This window comes from Lepisosteus oculatus, chromosome 17, assembly GCF_040954835.1.
Source record: "Lepisosteus oculatus isolate fLepOcu1 chromosome 17, fLepOcu1.hap2, whole genome shotgun sequence".
NCBI classification, from domain to species: Eukaryota; Metazoa; Chordata; class Actinopteri; order Semionotiformes; family Lepisosteidae; genus Lepisosteus; species Lepisosteus oculatus.
This window is the reverse complement of record NC_090712.1, coordinates 815,284-837,809: the sequence shown is the minus strand read 5'-3', so window position 1 is coordinate 837,809 and position 22,526 is coordinate 815,284. Positions and strand designations below refer to the sequence as shown.

The following is a 22,526-nucleotide window of genomic DNA, read 5'->3' as shown; positions in this document are numbered from 1 at the left end:
GACGGTGACGGACACTGACCTTGGCAGGAGGCGGAGTCTCTGGCGAGCTCGTAGCCCTGGTCGCACTGGCACATGTAGGAGCCGATCATGTTGTAGCACTGGTGCTGGCACGGGTTGCTGACCTCACACTCGTTCACATCTGCAACACAAGCACCACAGCCGGCTGAAGGGCAGCGCCGCAGCGGCACCACGCCCCCAGCAGCCCGAGCCAGTCTGACACGAGGCACAGGCAGAGCTCAGGGGAAGGAAAGTCAGACCCTGCTGCTGCTCTGGGATAAGGGAAGTGAGCCACAAGCAACCCAAAGTACAAAACAGGAAATAAATCTCCTCTCTTTGTGACTTTACTTCTGTTCTTACTTATGTATGTCTCAGCAGAAATAAAGTTGCACAATTCTCCCAATGTCATGTCACCGTGGCACAGTGGGTAACACAGGTCCTGGGCTGGAATCCAGCTGGATATGTGTGGTGTTTGCATGTTAACCAGTATTAATGCTGGTTTTCTCTTAAGTGCTCCTGTTTCTTCCTACGGCCAAAAGATCTGCTGTGCAGGTTAACTGGCATCTCTAACCCCCCCCCACCACCACCACCACCACCATAGGGTGCTGTTGTAACAGACTGGTGTCCTGTGCAAACTGTGGCCCTGCCCTGCCCTCTGAGCCTGTCAGTGATGGGCTCTCCGCGGCCCCTGAAGGACAAGGCACCTGCTCAACACAGATAGACTCCTCCCTAGGTAAATAACAGAGGTCACGACTCGCACAACTTTTTAAAGACTCTACCCAGCACACCATTCAGAAATTATGAGGAGGCACACTGACAGCTGAAAGCATGAACACAGTTTTGGCTGATATTCATGAAGCAACAGTGCTGCGTACTCAATTCAACACCGTCTCCCTTTCCGAAGATGAAGGAACAGATTGCAGGCTTACCAGATTCATTGCTAACCCTGTGTAATGTGTATGACTAACACATTCAGTGGTTTATACACCTTTAAAGCTGTATAAAGATTTGTTCAACTGCAAGACAAGCGCAGCACAAATACACTTGTAGTTACGAGTACTAGCGGAAGGCATGCTTTTTCTTAGAGGGACATGACAATATGACAAGAGGTTGAAATGGAAAAATAAACGTGGGGGGAGGGTCCCCTCTTTCATATTAAAAAAGAGCACTCGTCAGATCTCAAACAGGGGTCCAGAGTATTCATTAGTCAGAGAAACAAGCCCTTCAGCACTTCTTCTGTAAATATCTCACTTGGTCACAACCTCAATATGGCCAAATCAAACCAGAACTCTAACCGCAACACAAACCAACACAGACGCCCACATATCGCACAGCACACAAGCGCTCAGGTCCCCTTGTCTCTCTGAAATCAGCAGGTATCTTGTCTTGCCCTTGGAATCAGCTCGGACCAGCAGGAGAGGTGAGGGACAGCAGAAGTGCTCAGTTCTCGAACCGACGCAGTTCTCCCTGGCAGTGCTGAAGGCCACAGGGTGGCCACACAACCAGAAGCCAAGGAAAGACTGACTGTCTTCAAACCGGTCAGTTCCAACGGCTGGCTGATCAGGGAGCCTCAGGCAAGGCTGGGTGACAGTACAGTCCTCATTTTAGCAGCTGGCACTGCCTGGAGACATGAACTTTCACACTGCAGTCCCAATGAAAACACGGGCGCAAGAGTACAGCAGTTGTTTATAAGCCGTCAACACTAAAGATAGCAATTCAAAAGTTTAGAGTTTGCTGTTTCTCAATGTTCAAGACTAATTAAAAGAAAGAAAGTGTCACTGCCAGTTCATGACTGTAGGTACTGCATAACAGTTGCTTTACTTTTCTTAACAGTTTCTTCTCTAAGTTTCTTTAGAGAGGGCGCTCCAAAGGTTAGCTTTTGTTTTCAGAAGAGGAAATCCTGTTTTCCTGATGAATACACTGCGTGGTTGTTGGAAGCTTGAAATCACTGCAAAGTGTCTGCCCTCAATCTCTAACTCTTCTTTCCAGCCTAACAAATCTCTGTAGAACCCTGTATTGTCCTAGAAGGAGAGGAATGAATCTTTCCTACATGCTGAACAGCAGGTCACTTACCTATGCAAGTGTGATTGTTGCTTGCCAACTGAAAGCCTGTATTGCACATACAGAAATAGGAGCCAGGTGTGTTCACACACCTGTGCATGCAGTAACTCGGCCCAGCGCACTCGTCTTTGTCTGTGGGGTGATATGGACCACAAAGCATTAAAACAGAGCAAGAGCAAGATATTACATAACTGCTCATTCGAAAATAAAATGAATTGCTGATAGGAGCAATCCTTGTAGCCCTGTAATAAAACAACTCAGTGGAGGTGCTCCTTTCTTCCCAGTACTGGGAATAACCTCTTGAACTTCGAACACGGCTCGCTTGGTGTTTCCCACTGCTGCAGTGCCCTTCCCCGGAATAGACAGCGTTTTGTTAGCTACTCACAGCGAGTCCTGTTGAGCCTGCTTGAGAAACACAACCCTCTGGCTGTGATGTAAGGAGTGACCTTTAAAACTCGCAGTGCTACTTGGGGGAGAGCTAATCACAGGGGGCTGTTATTGGTGAGCACTCAGGTAAGGAAGAGCTCAGCGGGTTTCAAATTTAAAAGCCAATGTACATGAGCTGGGAGCAAATACTGTTTTAATGACCCTGCCTTGTTAAAATCGTCTCAGTAGCAAAGTGAGTGACTCTTCTGATGTGTTGCCCATCAGCCGGGCTGATTGGAAGGATAAGACAGCACATGTGCAGCTCCGCTCCGAGCCAGTCCAGCAGCAGGGGTTTGCTGTCCTTCTGCAATGTCCCTCCCGCTGCGCTGCGCAACACTCACCCACACACTGGTCCCCGGTCCTCTGATAGCCAGGGGAGCACTGGCAGGAGAAGGAGCCCCTCGTGTTGTAACACATCTGGTCTGGGCCACAGCTGTGAGCTCCCGTGCTACACTCGTCTACGTCTTCTCGGGAACAGACAGAAGCCAGAACAAACGAGCCAGGATTACCGCGCTGTTGTCCCTCTCCCCTCTCACCCCCTCCGGGGCGCCTCCTCAACAGCCCCTGTCCAGGCGGCACGTCCCCTGCCTCTCACCCGCTGTGCCGCCCTCCATCTCCTGCACTGCTTCCTCTACATCTCTTACTCTTCACAGCCGTGGGCCTGGAGAGTGTTTATGTGCAATGGGCTGCTTTTCTTTCGGTAACAAAGCCGTGGGAAAAGGGCACCGGTGAAGACATTTTCTGTTGAAGAGGTTCAGGTAACGCGCCATCAGTAGCAGGCGTGTCGATTATTTTGCCTTTTCAAATTTCCAAGAACTGAAGATGTCAGAAAGCCCAGCACCAGATCCCCCTGGGCTGGTCCAGGGCAGGTAGAACACTGTGGGATCAGATCTTTCCATGTTTAAAAACAGTAAATCAACTGAGCTCTTATTTATCATGACGACATGGGGGAGAGACTCGCATTAAAACACAGCGATTGCCTGACTAAAAGCATCTTCAAATGGAAATAAACGTGATGTGGTACAGTGGTATCACTGGAACAGTGGCACAAAGATGATGCACATTCCAGTAAGAGCCAATTGAAAGACTGCTGGATGCACAGAGGTCCGGTTCTTCGCCTAATGGTGAGGTGGAGAAGTGCATCTTAGTAAGACTTCATCAGCCTGGAAAGGAATGGAAGCTTAAGGCTGCTCAGGCACCAGTACTACCTCAGCACAGGTTACGGACACCATCATACAAATGAGTCCCAAGAAGAGTGACCAGATACATTAAAGGCTGTAAGAAACATACTACGCTTCAGTCTAAAGGAATTAAATCTATTGAGTCTTGAACTTGAGAAGATCATTAGAGGACCTGATCCAAGTATTCCAAATTCAGCCATTACAAAACTAATTGGCGAGTCTAAATTCATAGAAAAATATCTTCTTAGTCATTGACAGTCAACCTAGTAAACAGAAAACACAAACCAGGGGCAGAAATCTGAGAACAGGAGGCACCTCTCTACCCAAAGAGTAACAAGAAGCTCCCCACCTCTGTAGCTGAGGCTGATACCCTGGTTTCTTTCAAGAAACAGCCGGATGAGATCTACCAGACTACCAAATGATCCTGAGGAGCCTAATGTCCTCCTCTCATTTAGAGCCTTTCTTATGTTTTTGTTTTGACAAAGCCCGTAAAGAAAGACAAGGTGTAATTTGCTCAGATAAAAGAAGAGGAGGTAGCTGCAATTAGACCTTGAAAGGCCCGGCAGGACCAGTCCCAGCGCACAATTCAGAGTCGCTCCTCCGCCACCCTGTGCACATGGGGGACTGCAAGGAGCCCAGGACTTTTGATGTAGCAGCAGGGTTATTTCAGAGCCTAATCCAAGATGAAAGAGGGAAGGATTCAGGATATAAAACATATGCACCTGTATAAAGAGCTTGTCAGACTCTGCTTTGAAGGCTTTGAATAAAGCATTGGCTGATACGATCAGAGAGGGTTGAAATGAGGTGAAGGGCACCACAATGTTGATAATTTGTCTGCCAGCTGTACTCTACAGTATGTAGAAGGTTCATGTCTGTAGGGTTGGCTGCTTGATAGGATTGATAGGATTAGCACTGGGACATTAAATCTTTTTTACACCCAGCCCTCCAGTCACATGGCAGATGTTCTGTAAGTGGCTGTTAAGGCTAAATGCTGCACCTGACTCACAGTTCAGTAGCTCCAGCCAGAATCTACAAACCAGGTGTGTAGCTGCCATCTCAAAGCAATGCAATGCACAGATCGGTAGGATGCCTCGGAAAGCACCAAATTTATACTGTACGTTCAAAACACCCCAGACGTTTTGCACCTCTCCCAGAAACTGTGATCCTGCAGCATCTTTTTTTGGTCCCTCCTCAACAGTTTGTTAATCGTAGTGCAAAGTGCATTATCACTAGAATTACTGCCAGCTGTGCTCTGCCCAGAGAACGCAACACAGGCCGTGCTGCTTGGAAAAATCGGACGCTATTTACTCCAGTATGGACAGAGCTGCTCTGAGGTCTGTGCTAGAGATAGTTTTGACATTTGTGTTGGGATGATACAGCCCATAAAAGATCACGCCATCATGCGTAATATTCAGGATTCTTCACCCTAATCATTTCTCATCAAGGGGCCATTATTCCACGCTTGCATTTGTTTTAACCATGATGCACAACAGACAAGCAGTCAAGCAACTAGTCACCACTGTAATCTAATCTGGAAACAAATTTAGGACCGTTTTAGTTATAAGAAAAAGTGCAGTAAATTGACCACTGATATCAAATTGCCACGAAATTATTCCTGCTCACGTTAGAGACGCTACAGTGGTTGGTCATGCAAACGACTCATAGTAACAATCATTCCAAAAGTTTCGTTTTGAGAGCACTGGAAAAAACCTCAAATCCACATTCTTCAACTCGTCTCAGTGCCTGGCATGCCAACCACACGCACCCCTTTCTTTTTTTAAACTAACACCAGATTATTCATTTTGATCACTCAGCAGGCAACAGAACCTAAAGTGTATTTTTCTCTCTGAGTGGTCTATCTTCCTGCTCTGAAGGAGAACTGTTAAACACCCCTGAGAGGACACCCCTTTGTGTCCAATGGGCACCCATGGGTGGTCTACCAGCAGCACAGAAAGTAAAAGAACCTCCGAAGAGGCCCATCAAAAGGATGCTTAGATTATTCAGATGAATACTGGAGTTGCAGGATCCAGTCAGTGGCATTCAAATCTACAAATACCACAAACACAGGAGTGAACTGATCTCAAGTGATCTAAATGGCTGACCCTCCACTCTGACCCCAAGCTTCTCTACCTCTCTGTGTGTCTCATGGAGAGCAAGTTGGGGTATGCGAAAAAAAGACAAAATGCCTAATACAAGACATTGTATACGGCCAATAAAGTGATCTTATCTAAGTACATGCCTGAGACAGAGCACGGTTACTCTGATGTAACTTGAGAAACCCATTCCCATCCTCACCTTTGTTTGTCCTACTAACATGAGTTTCTGGTAGCCTGGTGGAACACATACAATACGGGATTATGTCATTTTGGCAAAGTGCCTTAACTGGAGCCTGGAGTCTGTGTAAACAAGTTCTCTTACAGGCAGCTCCACTTCCAGTTTGCAAACCCCGGCTGAACCCGGCTGGCTCCGGCCCAGGGGAAGCTGGAACTGGGCCGCTGGTAGCGCAAGCAGGGCCCCTGTGTGGTGTGGAAAAAATGACGAGGGCTCCCTTCATCCAGAGGCAAAGCCCATTTCCGATAGCCTCTCAGCCTCCTGTTCCAAATCTTCATGCTCAGCATAACAAAAATAACAATTGTTTGAAAACAGCAGCCACTTTTGCAATAACCCTTTCTTTCAGAACACACTTTTTCTCATCCAGGGTGCGCTACATTACTACAGCCGCCTACACTGTATGTCAGGGTGATGCTGGACCTGGGCACAGCATCCAGCTGTGGATTGTCCACTCAGGGCTGACGATTGTCCACTCAGCAGCTGTGTCCACTGCTGCGCACAGGGAGTCGCATGTGCAAGGATTTTGTGACAAAGTAACACAACCCAGCGACTGCACACCAAATCAGGAGGCAGGCAAGTATAATAGCTGAGACAGCCCAGATAGTGAAGACTTGACCCAGTACATCATACTGGTGATGCAAAGCAGCAAGCAACCTGTGCTGTAAGCAAGTCTGAAGCACAATTGTACTGACACATTTCTAAATCTTCAAAAATCAGGTTTTACAATGCGAGGAAGCATATAAGAATAGGAGATCTTATTTCAAAGAAGGCAGTTCATACTTTTGTTTTAAAGTTCCTTGGAAATATTGCCATAAGACCACTAAGTATCTGTAGAAAGATCCCAGTTAATAACACCTCCACTTTGTTTTGAGTACAAGTGGCAAAATACTAACAGGCTGAGCCGATCTCCAGGAAGTGGAAGGAGGACTGCTTCTCTTCAGCCCTTCTGACATGCAGGGCTGCACAAACCTGGTCTTGGGAAGAGTCCCCGAGTTTCTGTCTGATTGCCACTCCCTTAATCAAAATAATAATAATAATAAATCAGACCTTTTAAATGATGTCAGTTTTTAAACAGCTGGACATTGCAAATGCTAGTAGAAAACGTTCACAGCCAAAATATCTAATTAAGCAAATAATTAAGGTTCAATTAAGGTACAAAGACTTCAATTAAGATTTGAATCAAGTACATGGGTACTCAGCAGGATCTACACAGGATGCGAAGCTACAGCAACCAGAGCTGAAAACCCCCAACCTTAAATGCTGCCTACTTTGTTTTCTAGAAATCGCCAGGCAGGTGTTGGACACTGACTATTCCCTTCCAGAAACAAGTCACACCAGCTCCCCAGCAAGACTGGACCGCCTCAATCGCACCAAAGTCCATCTCCAGCTCCCCTGCAAGGCACACCGCATCCGAAAGCAGAGAGAAGAAGAGAGCAGCAGCTTCATGGTGGCCTCTGACCTCTGACCTCAATCGGATCAAACGCAGTTGTCTCCTAGCCAGCCTGTCCACTGAGGACCCCCGCACACATCCAGAAGAGAAACACAAAGACGCTTATTAAACCATAGTGTCGATATTCAGCAAAAACAAAATGCCAACATGCTGAAAAATATTTCCTCGAGTATCATGAGGTTGTGGAGAATTACAGAGCCAGAGTTTCAAGACTGTGGTTTGCCAAGCTCTTACTGTACAGCTGTCAGAGCCTCACACTCAGCTGCTCACAGGATGGAGACATTTACATTCGTATGCATAATAATATAAAAACTTAAGAATAAGATCAAATCAGATCACATAAGAATGAGAGGAGGCTATTTGACTCGACTAGCTTGTCTGGTTGCCAGTAGCTAATTGACCTGAAGTGCTTCCTGTTCCCAGCTTCAAACGCAGCCCCCATTAGTGTCCACCTGGACCCTCTGGTTTGTGTTTAACTACTCTTTCTGGGCTGACCTGGTCAGTGCCTTTCAGGAGTTTTTCACAGTCTTGTCTGTTAAAGACTAAAAATCCTTCAGAACCATCACAACGGGGCCCAGAGAATTCTGAAATATCAGATTACAAGGAGCAATATATTTTTGCTACACGATAAACAAAATTCTACTCAATTACTAAATGAAGCCTTACTACTGTGTTACACAATTCTAACAAAACAACCATTAACTTAAATTATTAAGTACTTAAATTATTATGTAATTGTAAATATTATAGTCAATTATGTAGAAAGTGTAGAAGAATCTGTTATGGAAGTTGATATAAAGTAGGAAGAGCAGTGGTCCCAATAGAGACCCCTGTAGTACTCCAGTTGTTACATCATCCCATTTTGAGAATTCATGGCTTACCTATAAAAGCATGCTATACTTTGATTTACCCAACCTGCAAATTGAGAGTAAATCTTTTATTATCAAAAGCCCTGAAAAATTGAATCATACTTTTTATTTTAGTAGATATCACTGCCATTGCTTGATCAGTCTGTTACTTTAATTATTTCAACTTGCCACTTCTAAAGCCTCACAGTCTATTCCTTGGAATTTCACTCTTAATACATGTAATCCACAGTTGCATTTCACACTGTTGGCTCTATAATGTTGCATATAAACAGAAGACTTGCAGGTCTGTAATTACTTGTTCAGTTTTGCCTCTCTTTTTGTGGAATGGCTCAGCGTTAGTGATTTCCCGGTCAGTGGGCATCACCCGTGTGTTGGAGAGGCTCTTGACTTTTCCCAGTGTTTCGAGACCCTTCAGGAAAGGCAGGATACCCCCGGCTCTGCTAAGGGAGCCAGAACTTGTAAAAGCAATGTGCCTTTGGATGGACGCACATCAAATCAACTTCACTCCCGCGGCTTAACTTACAACTGACTCAATTGCTCATAAAAAGAAAAAGGTTCCCATTAAGCTTTAATGTGAGGTTACACAGCTGTTCCAAGATCTGATTTTGGGCGAGTGTGCCTTTCATCATCTTTATACTGATTTATTAGGGGTCCTAAGCCTTGGGCTTTAGATCTAGCTGAGGGGGTTTGGGGGTGAAGTTTAAGTTACCCAAGGGAGGTGAGAAACCTGTAAGGAAGAGATCCAGGCCAGGAGAGCCTGGTGGCTGTAACCCTTTTCCTTGCACTTTTATAGGTGTATTAATTTGATCCCTGCAGCCCTGCTTGGATAAGAGAAGCAGCTGCTGTGTGCTCTAGGCTTTGACTGCCAGGCACGGCATGAGCTCAGAACAGAGGTGCTGCACAGCCCCAGAAAAAACAGAAATGACAGCACTCTTACAGAAAACCTCTATCTCCCCTCTGAACACAAGATACTAGGAAACAGATGAGCAGTTCATGCCCTCTGCATTTTTTTCTCCTGCTTTTTTATTGAATAAGTCATGATCTATTACTGCGAATGGAAAAAAAACGGAGGTTTGACTCATCCAGCCTGTTCTGCTCCTTGTTCGCAAGTACTGTCATCCAGTCAGTCCCAGTATTCTCTCGGCCTCTGAGAACACAGTAACTTAGCCCTGCACGCAGCTCGACCCGCAGAACAGTGCACTGCGGGCCGGCCCTGTGCCACTTCCAGGCTTGGAAAGCAGCTGACAGGCAGAAGAACCCACAGTCCTCTGCGCTGTCAGTCTGCGCCCTGCAAAGGCGCCACCCACAGCTGGGCAGGGGCCCCAGTGCACACAGCAGCACCCCGGGGACCTCAGCCCAGCATGCTGCGCTCTCGCCCGGCCTGCAGGGTGCACTGCAGGGTGAGTGTCTGGAGCTCACCCAGCTGGCACGGTGCCAGGTACAAACACAGCCCCGCAGAGAGGAGCCTGTCCCAGGAAAACCACCAGGACCGGGCTGCCCCTGGACAGAAATCAAAACACAAAAGCTCCATACTGTGCCGATCCCATTCACATGGACTCATTCCTCCCGCTTGCACACCAGTGAGAAAGCCTTATTGGTGAGGGCAAGAGGAGTTTAAGTGTGTGATCCATCTCTCCATGTGTGAAAGTGACGCTGAGTGCTGGTCAGAGAGCACAGGTCTGCGGCACCAAGTGCAGTACAGGACACGGTGTGACAGGTGATGGGGCCTAAGGGCTGGGGTTCCACCTTTCCCCCTGGGTCCCAATTCAGTGTTCAGTATTCTCTGAGCACTGCAGCATTCAGTATTCAGTATTTTCTGAGCTCTACAGTATTCAGTATTCTCTGAGCACTGCAGCATTCGGTATTTAGTATTATCTGAGCACTGCAGTATTCAGTATTGTCTGAGCAATGAAGCGTTCAGTATTTAGTATTTTCTGAGCACTGCAGTATTCAGTATTCTCTGAGAACTGCAGTACTCAGTATTCAGTATTCTCTGAGAACTGCAGTACTCAGTATTCAGTATTCTCTGAGCACTGCAGTACTCAGTATTCAGTATTCTCTGAGAACTGCAGTACTCAGTATTCAGTATTCTCTGAGAACTGCAGTACTCAGTATTCAGTATTCTCTGAGAACTGCAGTACTCAGTATTCAGTATTCTCTGAGCACTGCAGTACTCAGTATTCAGTATTCTCTGAGCACTGCAGTATTCCACTCCCAGTGCACCTGGCTACGCTCAAAGCACAGTGAAGATACAAACACATAAACTAAAAATGAACACCATCTATTTTCAGAAAGCCACCTACTCCTCATGTGGGTCTCGACAACCTGGAGTTTACGAGTACAGGGTGCAAGGTGAAACACACCTGAATCGAAGCCAGCCCATTGCAGTGAACACACACGTGATCACACCAGAGCAACTCAGAGTCACCAATTAACCGAGCCAGCATATCTGTGGGATTAAAACAACACTTGGAGAAAAGCCACGCAAACAGGCATCCCAGTTCAGATATCGAACCCAGGGCCCAAGGGCTGTGAGGCAGCAGCAATAGCTTCCATATCTCTGTGCCGCCCAACACACACATCAACAACCTGAAGTCCAACTCCAGTGCGTGACAAGTGCTTCTGTTCTATAATGCTATATTGGATGTTATGTGTATGAAATGAGTGCTTTGTGAAGTTGATTTATACGAATTAACATTTTCTAGAACTCAAGATTTGAGCATAGCAGAATCAAAATATGAATTAGATGGCAGTGAACTATTTGAATCAAATAGCTCATTTTGATATTTTTGGCTCATAAACCTCTTAGTCTTGCACTATAAACACTTGCAGTTTGTAGATATGACCAACATCAGGCCTCTAAGGATGTCCAAAGCCTTTTAACACAGGAGGTATCATGAGCAAACCTAATAAAATCAATAAAAACTCACTTAGCTACTGCAAATAACTCAGGTCACTTTCAGCAAGAAACACTGAGGCTTCATTCAGGTGAACACAAGGGGATCTGCACTGAAATGCAAAAACCTGACTCCCTTACAAGTGTGTTTTGTTCTGTTTTCTTTGAGCCCCTGCAATGGAAAACAGGAGCTGATCCAAGGACAGAGTGACTCGTACCGTTTGACATTCCGTTTTGCAACTCAGTTTGTTGGAAGTTCTGTTTCTTGCAAAAGCAGGAGCAAAGTAAAGGAATTTTTTTATGTTACTAGCCCATAGGTTTCGCAACTGCGTTTTTCAGGCCTGGCCTATCAGTCACCAGGAGGACATCACCCCAAGAGCTGTGAGAGCTACCCCCTACCCTTCTCAAAACAACTCTGGGCTGAGTCAGAGAGTAAACAACACACACACGCACATACATTGATATTATGGAATTCTTGCACAATTAAAGTGTACTGGAACCAGCCTAGGAACACTGAAGTCATTTTTTTATGTAACCTTAAGCTGAAGCAACATAAAACGAAAACCTAATTTCTACAGGGAAATTAATGATTCCTTCAAACCATTCTAATTTTTTCCTGCCTTTTTTGAAGCTTTTTGTAAGAAAAAAAGATTTGTGCAATTGGTCTCAGTGTTTTTTTTTCTGCCAAAGGGCTGTGGTATCATTACAGAAGGATGGTAAAAGGCTGATTTGTGGGCAGGAGGAAAATTTCTGTTAATTTCTAAGAGTTTATATGCAGTTGTAATTCAACTGGAAAATTGCACCCTGAATAGAAAAAAAAAACTTAATATGTTTTGCATTCTGATTTACACCTGGATTTTATAACATCCTGCTACACAGGTGCATCAGCTAATAATTTCTCCAATAACCCTGCTAACATCCAGGGGTTACCAGTTTAAAGGGAAGACAGCAAACCTCCACATATTGAAAATACTTCTTAGACAAAATGCAGAAGCATTTTTAAAGCATTTTTAAAGTATGACAGGTGCACCTGTAACACGTAGCACAGAATTAATCCTCCATTATAAATCTTAAATCCTGACTCCACCAATGAGAATCCACAACACCCCTTTTATTAAAATAAAATAAGCCATTAATAAAGATAAAATTAAGAAAGCTAATGGTTACAGGTCTGTTTTTGCAGTGATTTTATAACTCTTTTCTAGAACAATGTTCTGATACACCCACTACAAAACTGATTAAAAAGCTAATTAAGCTAGTGCCATAATAAAGCTTCCAGAATGGCATTATTACCTGTGACAGTACATGCCAGACTATGTGAGACAAGAAAGGACAGAGCAGAGAGGCACACTGACACTCCCTCACTGACACAGTGTAGGACAGAGCAGAGAGACACACTGACACTCCCTCACTGAGACAGTGCAGGACAGAGCAGAGAGGCACACTGACACTCCCTCACTGAGACAGTGCAGGACAGAGCAGGAAACACTGACACTCCCTCACTGAGACAGTGTAGGACAGAGCAGAGACACACTGACACTCCCTCACTGAGACAGTGCAGGACAGAGCAGAGACACACTGACACTCCCTCACTGAGACAGTGCAGGACAGAGCAGAGAGACACTGACATTCCCTCACTGAGACAGTGCAGGACAGAGCAGAGAGACACTGACACTCCCTCACTGAGATAGTGCAGGACAGAGCAGAGACACACTGACACTTCCTCACTGAGACAGTGCAGGACAGAGCAGAGAGACACTGACACTCCCTCACTGAGACAGTGCAGGACAGAGGATTGAGATACACAAAACAACAGAACCACAGAACCACAGAAAACATGTTATGGTTGTTCTTATATATTTGACTTTTATGTAATATGTGCTATTTATTTCTATTGAGCATGGAAAGTCAATGAAGGTTAAATGTAACTTGTTCTTATGTTTCCATTGTTCTTTCACAGTTACTTCTACCACTTCACTGACAGCTGAGTTCTATTGTTAGCAATATATACAATATTACTTCAGTAATTTGTTCTTTTTTTAATTCTTTTTTAAACACAGCTCTGAGCAAGCGAGCTGGCCCTGCAAGTGCACAGTGCACTCCACCCCACAGTGTACCACACACCACTCCACCCCACAGTGTACCACACACCACACCACTCCACCCCACAGTGTACCACACACCACACCACACCACCCCACAGTGTACCACAGACCACACCACACCACCCCACAGTGTACCACACACCACACCACTCCACCCTACAGTGTACCACACACCACACCACACCACCCCACAGTGTACCACACACCACACCACACCACCCCACAGTGTACCACACACCACACCACACCACACCACAGTGTACCACACACCACACCACCCCACAGTGTACCACAGACCACACCACACCACCCCACAGTGTACCACACACCACACCACTCCACAGTGTACCACACACCACACCACACCACCCCACAGTGTACCACACACCACACCACACCACAGTGTACCACACACCACACCACCCCACAGTGTACCACAGACCACACCACACCACCCCACAGTGTACCACACACCACACCACCCCACAGTGTACCACACACCACACCACACCACCCCACAGTGTACCACAGACCACACCACACCACAGTGTACCACACACCACACCACTCCACCCCACAGTGTACCACACACCACACCACCCCACAGTGTACCACACACCACACCACACCACCCCACAGTGTACCACACACCACACCACACCACCCCACAGTGTACCACAGACCACACCACACCACCCCACAGTGTACCACACACCACACCACTCCACCCCACAGTGTACCACACACCACACCACCCCACAGTGTACCACACACCACACCACTCCACCCCACAGTGTACCACACACCACACCACCCCACAGTGTACCACACACCACACCACACCACCCCACAGTGTACCACACACCACACCACTCCACCCCACAGTGTACCACACACCACACCACCCCACAGTGTACCACACACCACACCACACCACCCCACAGTGTACCACACACCACACCACCCCACAGTGTACCACACACCACACCACACCACCCCACAGTGTACCACAGACCACACCACACCACCCCACAGTGTACCACACACCACACCACACCACCCCACAGTGTACCACACACCACACCACACCACAGTGTACCACACACCACACCACACCACCCCACAGTGTACCACAGACCACACCACACCACCCCACAGTGTACCACAGACCACACCACACCACACCACACCACAGTGTACCACACACCACACCACACCACCCCACAGTGTACCACAGACCACACCACACCACCCCACAGTGTACCACAGACCACACCACACCACTCCACAGTGTACCACACACCACACCACACCACCCCACAGTGTACCACAGACCACACCACACCACAGTGTACCACACACCACACCACACCACCCCACAGTGTACCACACACCACACCACTCCACCCCACAGTGTACCACACACCACACCACACCACAGTGTACCACAGACCACACCACACCACCCCACAGTGTACCACACACCACACCACCCTACAGTGTACCACACACCACACCACCCCACAGTGTACCACACACCACACCACTCCACCCCACAGTGTACCACACACCACACCACCCCACAGTGTACCACACACCACACCACACCACCCCACAGTGTACCACACACCACACCACTCCACCCCACAGTGTACCACACACCACACCACACCACCCCACAGTGTACCACAGACCACACCACCCCACAGTGTACCACACACCACACCACTCCACCCCACAGTGTACCACACACCACACCACCCCACAGTGTACCACACACCACACCACACCACCCCACAGTGTACCACACACCACACCACACCACTCCACAGTGTACCACAGACCACACCACCCCACAGTGTACCACACACCACACCACACCACCCCACAGTGTACCACAGACCACACCACCCCACAGTGTACCACACACCACACCACTCCACCCCACAGTGTACCACAGACCACACCACACCACCCCACAGTGTACCACACACCACACCACTCCACCCTACAGTGTACCACACACCACACCACACCACCCCACAGTGTACCACACACCACACCACCCCACAGTGTACCACAGACCACACCACACCACCCCACAGTGTACCACACACCACACCACACCACAGTGTACCACACACCACACCACACTACCCCACAGTGTACCACACACCACACCACACCACCCCACAGTGTACCACAGACCACACCACACCACTCCACAGTGTACCACACACCACACCACACCACCCCACAGTGTACCACAGACCACACCACACCACCCCACAGTGTACCACACACCACACCACACCACAGTGTACCACACACCACACCACCCCACAGTGTACCACACACCACACCACACCACCCCACAGTGTACCACACACCACACCACACCACAGTGTACCACACACCACACCACCCCACAGTGTACCACAGACCACACCACACCACCCCACAGTGTACCACACACCACACCACACCACTCCACAGTGTACCACACACCACACCACACCACACCACCCCACAGTGTACCACACACCACACCACACCACCCCACAGTGTACCACACACCACACCACACCACCCCACAGTGTACCACACACCACTCCACCCCACAGTGTACCACACACCACACCACTCCACCCCACAGTGTACCACACACCACACCACACCACCCCACAGTGTACCACACACCAAACCACCCCACCCCACAGTGTACCACACACCACACCACCCCACCCCACAGTGTACCACACACCACTCCACCCCACAGTGTACCACAGACCACACCACCCCACAGTGTACCACAGACCACACCACCCCACAGTGTACCACACACCACACCACTCCACCCTACAGTGTACCACACACCACACCGCACCACTCCACAGTGTACCACACACCACACCACACCACCCCACAGTGTACCACACACCACACCACACCACTCCACAGTGTACCACACACCGCACCACTCCACAGTGTACCACACACCACACCACACCACCCCACAGTGTACCACACACCACACCACACCACCCCACAGTGTACCACACACCACACCACACCACCCCACAGTGTACCACAGACCACACCACACCACCCCACAGTGTACCACACACCACACCACACCACCCCACAGTGTACCACACTCCACACCACACCACCCCACAGTGTACCACACACCACACCACACCACCCCACAGTGTACCACACACCACACCACTCCACCCTACAGTGTACCACAGACCACACCACCCCACAGTGTACCACACACCACACCACACCACCCCACAGTGTACCACACACCACACCACACCACCCCACAGTGTACCACACACCACACCACACCACAGTGTACCACACACCACACCACTCCACCCCACAGTGTACCACACACCACACCACTCCACCCTACAGTGTACCACACACCACACCACCCCACAGTGTACCACACACCACACCACTCCACCCCACAGTGTACCACACACCACACCACCCCACAGTGTACCACACACCACACCACACCACCCCACAGTGTACCACAGACCACACCACCCCACAGTGTACCACACACCACACCACCCCACAGTGTACCACACACCACACCACACCACCCCACAGTGTACCACACACCACACCACTCCACCCCACAGTGTACCACACACCACACCACACCACCCTACAGTGTACCACACACCACACCACACCACCCCACAGTGTACCACACACCACACCACACCACCCTACAGTGTACCACACACCACACCACACCACCCCACAGTGTACCACACACCACACCACACCACCCCACAGTGTACCACACACCACACCACACCACCCCACAGTGTACCACACACCACACCACTCCACCCCACAGTGTACCACACACCACACCACCCCACAGTGTACCACACACCACACCACACCACCCCACAGTGTACCACACACCACACCACACCACCCCACAGTGTACCACACACCACACCACCCCACAGTGTACCACACACCACACCACACCACCCCACAGTGTACCACACACCACACCACACCACCCCACAGTGTACCACACACCACACCACACCACCCCACAGTGTACCACAGACCACACCACTCCACCCCACAGTGTACCACACACCACACCACACCACCCCACAGTGTACCACAGACCACACCACACCACCCCACAGTGTACCACAGACCACACCACACCACCCCACAGTGTACCACACACCACACCACCCCACAGTGTACCACACACCACACCACACCACCCCACAGTGTACCACACACCACACCACACCACCCCACAGTGTACCACACACCTCACCACACCACCCCACAGTGTACCACAGACCACACCACACCACCCCACAGTGTACCACACACCACACCACTCCACCCCACAGTGTACCACACACCACACCACACCACCCCACAGTGTACCACACACCACACCACTCCACAGTGTACCACACACCACACCACACCACCCCACAGTGTACCACAGACCACACCACCCCACAGTGTACCACACACCACACCACTCCACCCCACAGTGTACCACACACCACACCACTCCACCCCACAGTGTACCACAGACCACACCACACCACCCCACAGTGTACCACACACCACACCACTCCACTCCACAGTGTACCACAGACCACACCACACCACCCCACAGTGTACCACACACCACACCACACCACCCCACAGTGTACCACACACCACACCACCCCACAGTGTACCACACACCACACCACACCACCCCACAGTGTACCACACACCACACCACTCCACCCCACAGTGTACCACACACCACACCACACTACCCCACAGTGTACCACACACCACACCACACCACCCCACAGTGTACCACACACCACACCACACCACCCCACAGTGTACCACACACCACACCACTCCACCCCACAGTGTACCACACACCACACCACACCACTCCACAGTGTACCACACACCACACCACAGTGTACCACACACCACACCACACCACCCCACAGTGTACCACACACCACACCACACCACCCCACAGTGTACCACACACCACACCACACCACCCCACAGTGTACCACACACCACACCACACCACTCCACAGTGTACCACACACCACACCACAGTGTACCACACACCACACCACACCACCCCACAGTGTACCACACACCACACCACACCACTCCACAGTGTACCACACACCACCCCACAGTGTACCACACACCACACCACTCCACAGTGTACCACACACCACACCACACCACTCCACAGTGTACCACACACCACACCACTCCACCCCACAGTGTACCACAGACCACACCACCCCACAGTGTACCACACACCTCACCACACTACCCCACAGTGTACCACAGACCACACCACACCACCCCACAGTGTACCACACACCACACCACCCCACAGTGTACCACACACCACACCACACCACCCCACAGTGTACCACACACCACACCACACCACAGTGTACCACACACCACACCACACCACAGTGTACCACACACCACACCACACCACCCCACAGTGTACCACACACCACACCACCCCACAGTGTATCACACACCACACCACACCACCCCACAGTGTACCACACACCACACCACACCACCCCACAGTGTACCACACACCACACCACACCACCCCACAGTGTACCACACACCACACCACACCACCCCACAGTGTACCACACACCACACCACAGTGTACCACACACCACACCACTCCACCCCACAGTGTACCACACACCACACCACACCACCCCACAGTGTACCACACACCACACCACCCCACAGTGTACCACACACCACACCACACCACCCCACAGTGTACCACACACCACACCACTCCACCCCACAGTGTACCACACACCACACCACTCCACAGTGTACCACACACCACACCACACCACCCCACAGTGTACCACAGACCACACCACACCACCCCACAGTGTACCACACACCACACCACCCCACAGTGTACCACACACCACACCACTCCACCCCACAGTGTACCACACACCACACCACACCACCCCACAGTGTACCACAGACCACACCACACCACTCCACAGTGTACCACACACCACACCACCCCACAGTGTACCACAGACCACACCACACCACCCCACAGTGTACCACACACCACACCACTCCACTCCACAGTGTACCACAGACCACACCACACCACCCCACAGTGTACCACACACCACACCACACCACCCCACAGTGTACCACACACCACACCACTCCACCCTACAGTGTACCACACACCACACCGCACCACCCCACAGTGTACCACACACCACACCACACCACCCCACAGTGTACCACAGACCACACCACACCACCCCACAGTGTACCACACACCACACCACCCCACAGTGTACCACACACCACACCACACTACCCCACAGTGTACCACACACCACACCACACCACCCCACAGTGTACCACAGACCACACCACACCACCCCACAGTGTACCACACACCACACCACACCACAGTGTACCACACACCACACCACACCACCCCACAGTGTACCACAGACCACACCACCCCACAATGTACCACACACCACACCACACCACTCCACAGTGTACCACACACCACACCACACCACACCACCCCACAGTGTACCACACACCACACCACTCCACCCCACAGTGTACCACACACCACACCACCCCACAGTGTACCACACACCACACCACTCCACCCCACAGTGTACCACACACCACACCACACCACCCCACAGTGTACCACACACCACACCACACCACAGTGTACCACACACCACACCACACCACAGTGTACCACACACCACACCACACCACCCCACAGTGTACCACACACCACACCACACCACCCCACAGTGTACCACACACCACACCACACCACACCACACCACAGTGTACCACACACCACACCACTCCACAGTGTACCACACACCACACCACTCCACCCCACAGTGTACCACACACCACACCACACCACCCCACAGTGTACCACACACCACACCACACCACCCCACAGTGTACCACACACCACACCACACCACCCCACAGTGTACCACACACCACACCACACCACAGTGTACCACACACCACACCACACCCACAGTGTACCACACACCACACCACACCACCCCACAGTGTACCACACACCACACCACACCACTCCACAGTGTACCACACACCACACCACACCACAGTGTACCACACACCACACCACCCCACAGTGTACCACACACACCACACCACCCCACAGTGTACCACACACCACACCACACCACCCCACAGTGTACCACAGACCACACCACACCACCCCACAGTGTACCACAGACCACACCACTCCACCCCACAGTGTACCACACACCACACCACACCACCCCACAGTGTACACACACACCACACCACCCCACAGTGTACCACACACCACACCACACCACCCCACAGTGTACCACAGACCACACCACACCACTCCACAGTGTACCACACACCACACCACCCCACAGTGTACCACACACCACACCACACCACTCCACAGTGTACCACACACCACACCACTCCACAGTGTACCACACACCACACCACCCCACAGTGTACCACACACCACACCACACCACAGTGTACCACACACCACACCACTCCACCCCACAGTGTACCACACACCACACCACACCACCCCACAGTGTACCACACACCACACCACCCCACAGTGTACCACACACCACACCACACCACCCCACAGTGTACCACACACCACTCCACCCCACAGTGTACCACACACCACACCACCCCACAGTGTACCACAGACCACACCACACCACCCCACAGTGTACCACAGACCACACCACACCACCCCACAGTGTACCACACACCACACCACTCCACAGTGTACCACACACCACACCACACCACCCCACAGTGTACCACACACCACTCCACCCCACAGTGTACCACACACCACACCACCCCACAGTGTACCACAGACCACACCACACACCCCACAGTGTACCACACACCACACCACACCCACAGTGTACCACACACACACCACACCACCCCACAGTGTACCACACACCACACCACACCACCCACAGTGTACCACACACCACACCACACCACCCCACAGTGTACCACAGACCACACCCACCCACCCCACAGTGTACCACACACCACACCAACCACAGTGTACCACACACCACACCACACCACCCCACAGTGTACCACACACCACACCACAGTGTACCACACACCACACCACTCCACCCACAGTGTACCACACACCACACCACAGTGTACCACACACCACACCACACCACCCCACAGTGTACCACACACACACCACACCACCCCACAGTGTACCACACACCACACCACAGTGTACCACACACCACACCACTCCACCCCACAGTGTACCACACACCACACCACCCCACAGTGTACCACACACCACACCACACCACCCCACAGTGTACCACACACCACACCACACCACCCCACAGTGTACCACACACCACACCACACCACCCCACAGTGTACCACACACCACACCACCCCACAGTGTACCACACACCACACACACCACCCCACAGTGTACCACAGACCACACCACACCACCCCACAGTGTACCACAGACCACACCACTCCACCCCACAGTGTACCACACACCACACCACACCACCCACAGTGTACCACACACCACACCACCCCACAGTGTACCACACACCACACCACACCACCCCACAGTGTACCCACACACCACACCACCCCACAGTGTACCACACACCACACCACACCACTCCACAGTGTACCACACACCACACCAACACCACTCCACAGTGTACCACACACCACACCACCCCACAGTGTACCACACACCACCACACCACCCCACAGTGTACCACACACCACACCACACCACCCCACAGTGTACCACAGACCACACCACTCCACCCTACAGTGTACCACACACCACACCACCCACAGTGTACCACACACCACACCACACCACCCCACAGTGTACCACACACCACACCACCCCACAGTGTACCACACACCACACCACACCACCCCACAGTGTACCACACACCACTCCACCCCACAGTGTACCACACACCACACCACCCCACAGTGTACCACAGACCACACACACCACCCCACAGTGTACCA

General features: G+C 50.8%; 1 protein-coding gene across 6 annotated transcripts in view; it reads right to left on the bottom strand.

Annotated features, from left to right (window-relative positions):
* Positions 1-22,526, bottom strand: part of LOC102689216 (EGF containing fibulin extracellular matrix protein 1) — a 61,178-nt gene that overhangs the window by 6,867 nt on the left and 31,785 nt on the right. For 3 of the 6 annotated variants that reach the window (XM_069179911.1, XM_069179910.1, XM_006638429.3), the window contains exons 5-7: positions 2,826-2,948; positions 2,071-2,190; positions 20-139 (exon numbers count right to left, since the gene is read on the bottom strand). In XM_069179911.1, the coding sequence (XP_069036012.1) occupies positions 20-139; positions 2,071-2,190; positions 2,826-2,948 (363 nt within the window). The remainder of the gene's footprint in view (positions 1-19; positions 140-2,070; positions 2,191-2,825; positions 2,949-22,526) is intronic. The other 3 variants (XM_069179914.1, XM_069179913.1, XM_069179912.1) reach the window with 2 other exon arrangements.